This window comes from Anomalospiza imberbis, chromosome 4, assembly GCF_031753505.1.
Source record: "Anomalospiza imberbis isolate Cuckoo-Finch-1a 21T00152 chromosome 4, ASM3175350v1, whole genome shotgun sequence".
NCBI lineage: Eukaryota > Metazoa > Chordata > Aves > Passeriformes > Viduidae > Anomalospiza > Anomalospiza imberbis.
This window is the reverse complement of record NC_089684.1, coordinates 39509822-39521434: the sequence shown is the minus strand read 5'-3', so window position 1 is coordinate 39521434 and position 11613 is coordinate 39509822. Positions and strand designations below refer to the sequence as shown.

Below are 11613 nucleotides of genomic sequence, written 5' to 3'. Positions count from 1 at the left end.
GGCGGCTCCAGCGGGAGCGGCCGCGAGGGGGACGCCGGGCTCGGTGCCGAACCGTGCGGGAGGAGAGGTTTATTTAACAACGAAGCCAAAAATACCTGCCCTGCACGGGGTCTGAGTTAAAAAAAAAAAAAAAAAAAATCCTTACTCTTCGCAGTGTAAATACATTGAAATAAGAAAGGATCGGTGCGGGTACGTGTATACAGAGACATGTTAAATAGCTCTGCTGCCATTACATTCCCACTTAACCTGGTTCTCAGCAACTCCTTGTGGTCATAACCATGAGTTTTGAGCTTACAAGTATTACTGGCACCACTAGTAAAGAACAAAGATTTCAAGTAATCCTCCACTCCTCTCTAGATGGTTTATTGTAATATGAAAAATCCTATTTTGTACCTGGACACTGCAAGGAACAGAGTATTACGCTGTATCTGTTAATTTTTTGTCTTGCAAATTTAGTGCAAAGAATTCTCCATATGCAATCATAACCTGTTAAAAGATCAGCAATCGATACCATTATACCTTTTTAATGCATAATTGCAAAAAAAAAAAAAAAAAAAAAGAGTTACGGTAGTTCTTGCTTTTACACAATTAAAATGAAGATAGCAATCTTTTTGTGGTGAGTTAATAAAAGTTCCTAAGACTAAATTCCAGAGAAGCTGTACATAAAGTTATTTAGTGCTAAAAATCTACAATACATTTTTTTCAAGTATGAGATACTGAAATATTATTGCCAATAAATAGTTGTGCTGTAGTCGAAGCCACGGTTCCTTTCTTGAATCATTCACATCTCAGCATATTAGGATTTAGTTTCTCACTGAGTTTATGTATTAAAATTGCCAACTCTTCTGTTGCTTGGGACTTATCCTCCAACAGTTCATAGCGAAGACTGGAGATGTCCTGTTTGATTTCCTTTAATTCACCTGCATTAATAATGGAAAGAAACACTCATTAGCAAAGTTTAACATTTGGTGAATACTCCTCTGTTAAGTCACATCTGTGCCTATTTCAGATCATCATCCCAAAATGTTCATGAGAGCAGGTACAGGATGGGTCAGGAAGATTTACCTCATGTTCATCCTGAGTGAGATGTGTCTCCAGCCCTAAGTAGCACTGAAGGAATTTTAACAGTCCATTGGGGCCTCGCATTGTGCGCCACGTGTATACACAACACCAAAGATTCCCAAAGGGCGGTACAAAGGTTAATGAATTAATCACACCAACACTGCTGAACAGCTGGTAAATATTAGTTCCCCTTTTTAGAGAGAAAAGGAAAAGAGGTTTTTTTCTGAAGGGACGTGTCAAAGTCACAAAGGACAGGTGTGGCAGAGCTGGCAGTAAAACTCACAACTTCCGAGTCTCTCTCCTCTTCCTTACCAACATCCTTGGAATTAGAAAAAGTCAACCAATTTAACATGATAATTTATAATTATAATTTGACACAAATACAAAAATACATTTAAGCAAAGACAGCTGTCAAAGCCAGACTTGTAATAAGCAGCAGCATGCTTTCCCTTGTAGGATATTCAGTTCAAGAACAAAAGATTTTAAAGATGTTCAAATACTGTTCTTCCAGCAAGTGTGAGGGATGTGAATTCTTACACAGCATCTGCCTTGGGAAGTGATTTGTCATGCATACAATAAAAGAGTAGGAAGAGACGCCTAAATTCTCTAGTGATGCAGAACGGGGACAATCTCTAGACTTTTGTTAAAGTAGTTGTAGTACATAGAAATGCCAATGTTTTCTGTTTAGGGTATAGCAGACTTCAAGAATAGTGTCTTCAGAGGCTGGGTCTGTGCTTTGGTTACCATTCAGGTGCTCAGGACACAGAGCACTTGGCTGTGCAGCTGAAGAGTGAAACTCAATGGTTACTTGCCCTGCTCAAAGTGGACTTTCCTCTATAAAACCTGGTGCCAAAGCCAGAAACATGATGTCAGTAAACCCTGATTCTTATGTATTGTCTTTCTAATTTAAACACATCTCTGCCAACACCAAAGTGGCATCAGGGACCTGGAAAGGGCTGGCACTGCTGGTGACAGAACAGTCTTTCATCAGTCACTAGGTAGATGATTTCCTACGTCACAGAGCAGGAACAGGAGGAAAGCAGTGGGAATTCAGGACAGCAGCACACTGAGAGTATTCACTTTTAGGAGCCTTTCTGCTTTTGTCACTGACAATCACAGCTCTGAACAGCCACACAGGAAGTAACAGTGTATCCACATGGGATAACAGTCAGTGCACGATGCTGCCTTTTGAAGGCACTGAGGGGGATTTAATTTAATATTTTTTGTTCCCTTCTTCTCGCTGCAGAGTTACAGGTAAGCAGAGAGCAACTTAGGAGCAAAACTGAAATTCTGCTGCCTTAGCTGAGAGCTGAGCAGCCCTTTCAGGCCCCTCACATCACACATGCACACAAGCTGCCTGATGCTGCCATACCAGTAAAACATCTTCTGACCCCAGGCTGTCCATCACTGCATCACTCTATTGCTTAATAACATTCTAGCTAGAGTTTTTGTTTGGGGATCTGCACAGAGCATAGGAATTTCCTTTGTTTCATTCCTGGAAGGTTGGAGGGAGGAGGGCAACCTTTGCCATAATCTCATCCCAGTGGTGAGTGAGGGCATGCACCTGGGGCAAGCACCTCTCACATCTGCCAGGGAGCTCAGATCCACTGTTTCTCAAAAGGTCTCCCACTAAAATAGAGGTTACATTTGTCATTTTTTATCACCATGCAGCTGACTGTGGGGCTTTGTTTAATGATGGGCAGCTTCACAGGCGATTATTCCTCGAAGCTTTATGAAGGAAGGCAGGACAAATAGTTCATGGTGTAGAGTGGTAAATTGTGTATAATTGTGTGTTCAGTTGAATGAAACAGAGAGGAAGATCCTGCAGCTTTGATTAGGACTCTGTAAGTGTGAATACAATTAATGGCTCCTTCACAGATTTCCTCTGTGCATTATGTCTGTGCTCTCATTTTCTATCTGTAAAACGGGGCCCATAATATTTCTCAGTCCTACTTCTTTTCCTTTTTTTTTGATGGAATGAGCATACTTCCATTACTATCTAAGCCTCAGTGCATGTGAAATAGAAACAATCCCTCTTTTCACTCAAAACCCCCATGCATCACTGTAATACTGGTTCCTAATACAACATGAAAAAAATTGCCTCTGAATATTTCAGTCTCTTTCTTACCTTCATTGACTTCATCATTTTCTTTGTCCACTTGTGCTTTCAGAACATAACGTTTTATCAGTCTCTTCATTATTTGCTGCCAGATTAAAACAGTTATATAATCAGGTGAGATTATATAATTAAACATTGTTCATTTTTCTTTCTTAGCTCTCTCTGTCATATCTGCCTAAGAGAAAGAATGAACAGCCCTGGATGAAGTACTTGCCTCAAATGGGCTTTTCTGGGGGCATGCTGAGAAAGGAATGGAACAGCCAACCTAGTCAACTTTCACATCCCTTACCCAGAAACCTATATCAGATATTCCTTCACCAGTTTCAGATGTTTGCTCCTCACACTTTCCCAACTGGGACATCAATGACCAATTTTAAGTACTGCATGAGCTAGTTTTGAAATGCTTCAAATAACTGTTTGAAGGGCCTGGACAATAACTGTCTTTTTTTTTTCAAGGAGCATCCAAGAGTTTGATTTTTACAGGAGGTTTTCTTTGTCTGGTGAAGACAAAATGTACTTGAAACACAAAATTCTGCTAGAATCTTCTCACTATTCTATTGCTCAGGACAGTGATCACTGTATGTACTTACCTGATAGCGTGTTGGCTGATTGAGAATGCTGTTAAAACTGTGGGATTCAAAAACTCTGGAGTTCGACTGAGTGAAAAGGTTTAACTAGGAAGAAATACGAGAAAATGAAAATAAATTATGGAATTCACAGTTAGGATTCAGGTCCATTATTATTTTCCTTTAGAAATGTTGGGGATCTTTCCATCTTTTACTATATCAGAGTATTATATTTTTAAAAAATGAGATTGCCTTGAATTATATGTTGGTTTTGGTTTTGGTTTTTTTTTAATGCTTATAATTTTAGCTATCCTGTTCTGAGAAAGTAGACTTAAAGTATCTTTAATCAATATTCAAGTAACTCCTTGTAGGAATTATCCGCATCTTTAAACACTCATCAATTTTTGTTTTAATTCTGTTTCCCCAGATTTGGTTACTCTAACAAAATTGAAGTCTATTTCTTGTTTTATGCAGTAGGTTTAGGCCTGAAATAGAGATTTATTGCTATAAATGATTAATTACACTATTATAATCAGAAGCATGGATTATAGGTTAAAGCTAAAAAGAAAAGAAGACTGCTGAAATAGACACATAATTCTTCACTGCAATGAAAAGATCTCAGAACCTACCCTTGATTTGGAGTTGCCCATTCCCATTTCAATGTCCTTCTGTAGCCGTCTCCTTCTGCACTTAGAAAAGTTAATGATCCTCATGATGAAATAGAAAAAAGATTTGGGGCTTGGTACAAGACTGAAGGGTGGAGGTAACGTTTTTCCATCATCAAAATATGACAGCCAAAGTTTAGAACGAGCAAACTTCCACTCTACATCACTGTCATCCTGTGTTACAAAATAAAACAAATGATGCTCTTGGTTTTTATGAAATGCAAAGCTTCTTTCAAATGAAACTGCTTTGAAATATCTTTCTGGTTTTAGATAAAATAGTATTTTCTTGCTAGCAAGACTTCCAGCAGTTCTGCAAAAATGCAACCACTTTACTTAGTCAATTTTAACCAAATTTCAGTTGTCTCTTTATGGCAACATTTCATTGAGAATATTTAGTTCAAGCACATGAAGCATTTAAACAAGCATAATTTTTGCATCAAGTGAAAGCCAACATATAAACTCCCTGCTATTTAAAGTGGAGCTTTCAGGGGTTTTTCAAGTCTTGTTTTTCTTATTAAAGTGGTCACATGGGCTTGGTACTTGCACAAGTGTTGAAGTATTAGACTCAAGGCAAAAAATGGCTTAAAATGTTTGTGCTCACAACTTTTCACATAACCAGGACAAGCAACTCTGATTTATAATGGAATATAAAAAATGTAAACTTTGTGGTCCTGAAGAAATTGTGTTAAATAGTGACAAACCTATTTTGTCCTAATGCATTCTTACTGAAGTATTCCAAGGCTGGATTATAATTGTTTTCTCCTGCTGAATTCCCTAACATTTCCCACAACTCATTGAAAAGACTGGGAATGATATATCCATTTGTACACTATGTCTTAGATAATTGTTCTTCCTGTTTGTGTGGGTGTGTGCTTGCATCTGTGTGAATGTAGTGCTCTTTGAACTCATGGTCTGGAAAGCTGGTACTATAAATACACTTTTACTTTCATTTCAGCAACCTGAGATTTATTTTTGAAGCCCAAGTATCTTCAATGCTATACATTTACTGAGTTGTTAGATAAAGTCAGCCTTCTTTTATACATTTTGTGATATCCTTTCCTGTGGTAATCTCTTCTTTGTACTTTTGCGTACCACTGTAATAATTCCTATTAACTCTGCCCTTTTTACAGCATAACAGAGGAGAACAACTTGAGAACAGAGCCCACCTCAATTTCTTGATATGAACTGTTGATCATAGCAATCAGCATGTTGAGCAGAACCACCACCATTGTGACGTTGTATATGCCATAAAGAACATAACCAATGTTCTCTATGAACTTGTGATCGTATTTGAGGACAACAGAGGTTACTTCAGACAAGCCAAATATCGACCAAAATAAGGTCTTGAAACTTTCTTCCACTCTGTAGGGAAAAAAAGAGGAAGGCATTATTAGTAACTACACAAAGAAATATAAAAGTTGTGTTTACAGTGACTGATAAACAACCTCAATTAATTTGTCTACGAATCAGAGCACTGATCAAAACAACAGACATGCAAGGAAGCATTTTTCACAGCACTTTCCATTTGTCCTCTGTGCTCCACTATCCATCACAGCTAATAGAGCTGTAACAATACATGCAGAACAACAGGAACTAGAAAGGTATTTTATATCAAGTAATATTTTCTTCCAATTGGTTGCCTACAAGTCTATGTGATTGAAATATATACAGGTGAAATTATTTCAGGTTGAAATGAAAGCTTCCATTATACAAACAGGGAACAATTGGTCTTTTGTGTTCTGCTTTCTGAGGTCTTCAGTTTTATTTTAATGCTAAGAGAGAGCACACAATGTCTCACAGACTTTGTTATCTTTGTGAAAAACCTGAAAGTTTTGATTGGCTTTTTACCTACAATGAAACCTCATACTTACGTTGTAAAGGCCGGGTTTAGTTTGGCTCCAAGGTAGTAGGAGTACAGTATGAACATTCCAATCATAAATGCAAGAAATACCATAATAAAAAGGACCATAAACTTGAAGATGTCCTTAACAGTCCTTCCAAGGGAGATCTGCAAGGGCCCAAAACTCTCATTTGCAGGCAGGATATAGGCAATCCGAGAAAAGCTGAGAACAACAGCAATTGCATAAAGGCCTTCAGATATTATCTGAGGATCAGATGGGAGCCATTTATCTCTGGCTGGAAGATATGAAATACAGGGGTTACTCATTTATCACAATCCTGAGGAATAAACCTTGATAGGTCCATTGACATGTCTGAATTTAGCTGAGACAAATATTTGAAGAGTCTAATAGTTGCTACTCTATTCATTTTTCATTTAAGTCACTAATTAAGAATATATGTTACATTACCTTATGTTAGAAGGTGACTTGAAGAAACATGACATTTTTTTTGCAGTTTGCATTTTAACCTGAACTAGACAATAACTAATTCTTTACTGCAGTTTTTAACTTGTCTGTATTAGCTATCTTAACAAGCACTGCGCTAAAGCTGGGAAATTTATTCCTATTTGGTGTTGTATTGATGGGAAGTTAAGTGCTGCCTGATGAACAATTTCATTTATTAGTCACACCAAGCTTTTGCTTTTTGCAGGATATAACCTAGTTCCCATAGTGACCATAAAGATTTTTGCCAATTACCTCAAAAGAAATAGGACTGTGGGTTTTACACAAAATGTGCACAGAAACAATTGACTTATACAGAAATTTGTAAATTACTATGTGAATACATGTATCATCTTAGCAGAGCAACACTGAATAAAAATGTGTTTCGTATCAAAATACCCTGTGTTTCTAAATGTGTATTTACATATGCACAAGTTCAGACTGGTTATATTGCAATTAAGGTAAGTAACAAAACCAAGTCTGCTGTTACAATATATTGAAGTCCATCCCAAAATACACTGTCAGCAGCATTTTCATGTGTTGTAAGGACAGATTAATCACACCTTTATTGACAATTGCTGCACTGCAATAAGTATTTAGTAGTTCTATTTAAACAGACCTTCACAAGGCCAGCATCCTTCCTTCAGGAGGAAATGCTGATAGATGTTTATAAGCATGAATAACTCTCAAATAACTGAACCAAAAAAAAAAGAGAAAGGAATCACAGCAACATTTTATGTGTTGTGCAATTAGCCAGGAATAAAATGTAACTAACAAAAGTTTAAAATCAAGGGGGTCAAATTTAGCTCTAGGGTAAAGAGAGGCTTCTAAATGCATCCTTCAATCTTTCCTATGTTCAGATCTCTTTGGCAGAAAAACTAAGCTCACCATAAGTAAAGTATTCAATTTCTGGAGGAAGCGTGACCTCGGAGAGGTCATTCTCCTCAATGTAGTTGTCCACATACTGTTGTGCTTTTGTGGCCTGAAGGAATGCCAGGAGCCTGGCTGTGAAAGCAGCAATAAAAATGGACAGCATCCCGAAATCCAGAACATTCCATAACTGCAAGATGTATTCCCTGGGTCCTTCCAGCCACAGCTCTTTGCATTCTGACCACATCATACCTGCAACAAGAAATGAAAAAAGCACAGCAATGTTTGCCAAACTGTTGTCATTTAAATTCCCTGCATTCTCCCATTTCATGGAAGTGGAGGATACCAGTGGAGCAGAGATTGACTTATTTGCAGTATCACAACATCATCACTAAGATTATTCTCTCATGGTTTCAACAGGGTTGATCAAATAGCAAGATATTAACTGAGATTAATTAATGGAAATATAGTTCAGACATCACCCCACAGAGGGTATAGTAGAGCCTTGACTTTGCAGTGAAAGTATTGTGACCAAACAACAAGACCTCTCTAATTCCAAAGGAGAAAAAATAAAGTGTGAGGAAAAAACATCATCTTACTTTCTTACCATTTAGATTCTTAAGCCACTTCTAAATCAGAGGGTTTAATTTTTCCACAAGAACGCAACTACCCAAAACCACAGATGATGAAATATAAAGGGTACAATTACACTACTGTTTTTTCACTTTACAGAATAAGATTCTTTTCAGCATAGAAAGTGGAATTTGGCTATGTGTAATTCAGTTTTCTTACTTAAACTTCTTCTCAGAAATTAATTTATGTGGATTTAATCCAGATCACAGCCTCACCATAAACATGAGATGCGGTTGTTGTGCATTGAGACTTTTTGCTTGATTCAAAGAGGCCTCTTAGGGAAAATAAAAACCCAACAAATAATAAAATCACAACCCCACAAACTTCTTCTTGTTTCCCTGGCTGTGTAATTCAAAGGGGCTGCTGCTGCCATTCCAACCACACTCAGAGCAGCCACACATTGGATTGGAAAATCCCAGTCCTTGCCTTCTGTCAAATAAAGAGAATTAAGCTGGAACTCCCAAAAGGCAGCATGCAAGTGATACTCACCTCCCTACCCTGACACAGTTTAGGATGAAGCAGTGCTTAAACCAGGAGATACAAGTTATTCAGAATCTGTTCTAATGCCCTGTTACCTGCCCTAAGGGTTTATTATCTGCTGCACACAGCCGTTGGATCAATGCTTTGGCACCTGGGCTTCTCTCCTCCCTTTCAGAATTTCTATTTGCAAGGAAAACAGGAAGATGAAGGGGCAATATACCTACCAAGAACCCACACCATGATCAGCATTTCTGTCCAGGTGAACTGGGTGGTCTTCACCCTAAAGATCTGCTTGGGGTAATCAGTAACTGTGACATTTGGCAGCGTTGTTATGCCCTCAAATCTGTCTGAAGCATTGAACACCAGCAGGCCTAGGAAAATAATGAAGGATGCTGCATGTGCCACAAATTTCATAAATGGGCTTCGAAGAATTCTTCCAAGCTGCAAAGGCAGAATGAAAGCAGTCACTCAGTTTTCTCAAAGAAACACCAGGCATTCCAGAAGCATAAACGGGCACTCAGAGCTCAGGACAGCCAGAAACCTCATTCTTAAAGGATATTCTTCCAAGAGCACTCAGCTGTGATGCTTTGCCATTTCAGACAAAAGGCTCCCACAGGGAGCCTCACAGAGTATGTTGTTCTGTTAGTGAGTACTCATGTTATTCCACAAACTCTAGATGGCAATGTTTGAGGGGAAACACTCCAAGGAATTGCAAATGTACAATGGCCGTGACCAGGAAGAATTTGTAAAGCAAGCCCCAGGGAAAGCTAAATTATTCAAATCTCCAACTCCAGCAAAACATTTACCCTAACAACAAGAGTGTGCTATTAACTTTTCTATAACTACAGCTATAGGAAAAATTATTGTTTTCTTATCTCTGGTTACTATATTCCATCCACAGAACACATGTTCAGAGCTCTAATGTCAAGTAAGTACCTGTGTCTATCAAAACTAATGACTGTTCCACAAAATGGACTAAGAAAAATAAGGTCAGAAATAGAAGTGTTTTTTAAAATAAATTCAGCAGGTTTAATTCACATCTGCACCTAGTAAAAGAACAAAACAGCAGCAGTAGGGGCAGTCTGTCTGCACCAGAAGAGGGGACCAGCTGCTTCCAGAAGACTGCATGAGCTTTCTTATTTCAAGGAATTGTTCTCCTTGAAATTTGGGTCAGCTACTATGAACTAAGCAAACCAGCACACATTAAACTGTGCTTACTAGCTGGGCAAACAATCTCAGGTTCCATTCCTGCTCCTGACCTTTAGAAAGCATTTTGTAATTGCAATATCCAACCACTGACCTGAATGTATAGCACTTTTATTTGACACAAGCACTGAGGAAAAACATCAGATGTTTCTGCTACTGGGAATTAGAGCTCAAGGACAAATGTCACTTTTCCATATTAGACACCAGCTAAAAATATATTAAGATGTTCCCATTATATGGAGCTGTGAGGAATATATTTACTAAATATATTAATGGAAAGTGACATTTCAGAGGATAATGAGAGTAGCAATTACACTATTTTCACAAAGGTTTATCTTCAAAGTAAATAAATATTTAACCCAGAGAAAAGATCAGGTTCCCTTCAAATATGTAGATGAGAAAAACTTTATCCTCTTTGCGATGAACTAGAAGAATGAAATATAAAAGAAACTCATTTCTTTGCTTTACACTTGCAAAGGAAATACAATTGAAAGATCACATTCAGCACAGGAGTACATGTACTTAAAATTTTAAAAAATATTAATGCAACAGAGAAGTCTTCCTTTATCTGGTATATCAAAGATCTATGAATACATCTGATTTGCAAACAATTCATATGCTACAGACCATCAGGATTTCAAAGAAACTGCTGTTCCTTTCCTTGTGAGATTAGCAGGAAAGGTGGGAGCACCCTTATGCTTTCACATATTTTTAAAAAGGTAAGAGTTCAATGCTCTTTTACAAATACACTCCACTACATGGTCGGAATGATGCATTTAATTTAATTTCTGCTCTATGGTTCAGCTGGCAAACAGACCTCCTAGGGCTGGGATAACAAATATTTTACTTAAGATTAAGTTCTGCATCAGTAAAGTCAACAGATGTTCTGCTAATGGTTTATATGGGAACAGCATGAGACCTTAGGATGCCACCAGAGGAGACTTAATAAAGAATCTGAGTGGTGACTTTCAAAAATTCCTTGTTACTAATAAAATAAATTACACAGCAGATACTGTGAGGTGAGCATAACCTATGGAAATTTTAAAAAGAAAAAAAATCTCTCAGAGAAGGTTATTTTTCTTTCCTTCAGTTTAATGTTTATTTATATTCATGCTTCATCATTGTGGTCCCCTCTTTACAATGCAAATAACAAAAACCCCCTTAGCATCTTTTGGCACAAGGTTAGAGATTGCTAAAAATATCATTAATTAGTTAAAATTTGGAAGCAGCAGAAGTTGCATGTTGACTGCCAGGAAAGGAAAAGCAGCTCTGAGAAGAGCACAAGACACATAATTTATAAAATTCAGTACCCTGCTACATGGTGCAATCCAATAACCAATGGCTAGAAAGGGAAGGCCCAATGCCACAACCAGCACCACCAGACACTTGATAGCTATGGTCTGCTCCCGTAATCCTGAGAGATTTTCATACCAGATTGTCAGTAGCTGTTGCTGACAGTTTGGATGGGCCACAAACTGCAAAGAAAAGGAAAAAGAAAGAAAAAACAAAATATGCTGTCATTAATAAGAAGAGCTACATAACTGCCACATGCACAATTGCAATCACCTGAAGGTCTAAATTAACACCAAATATTTAAGAACCATGGCTTTTTTCTCATTGCCTTTACAACAAAGGTTAATAAATAAAAAAGAAATCGCCACATCACAAGA

The 11613-nt window shown here is 37.7% G+C and overlaps 1 protein-coding gene across 2 annotated transcripts in view; it reads right to left on the bottom strand.

Moving 5' to 3' along the window:
• Positions 1–329: 329 nt before the first annotated feature.
• Positions 330–11613, bottom strand: part of TRPC3 (transient receptor potential cation channel subfamily C member 3) — a 33131-nt gene continuing 21847 nt past the window's right edge. The window contains exons 4-12 of one of the 2 annotated variants that reach the window (XM_068187948.1): positions 11254–11418; positions 8962–9178; positions 7643–7876; positions 6284–6548; positions 5579–5774; positions 4377–4586; positions 3772–3855; positions 3191–3266; positions 330–920 (exon numbers count right to left, since the gene is read on the bottom strand). In XM_068187948.1, coding sequence (XP_068044049.1) covers positions 778–920; positions 3191–3266; positions 3772–3855; positions 4377–4586; positions 5579–5774; positions 6284–6548; positions 7643–7876; positions 8962–9178; positions 11254–11418 — 1590 coding nt within the window. In that variant the 3' untranslated portion in view covers positions 330–777. Of the gene's footprint in view, positions 921–1015; positions 1382–3190; positions 3267–3771; positions 3856–4376; positions 4587–5578; positions 5775–6283; positions 6549–7642; positions 7877–8961; positions 9179–11253; positions 11419–11613 lie in introns of those variants that run through there. The other variant, XM_068187949.1, reaches the window with a different exon arrangement.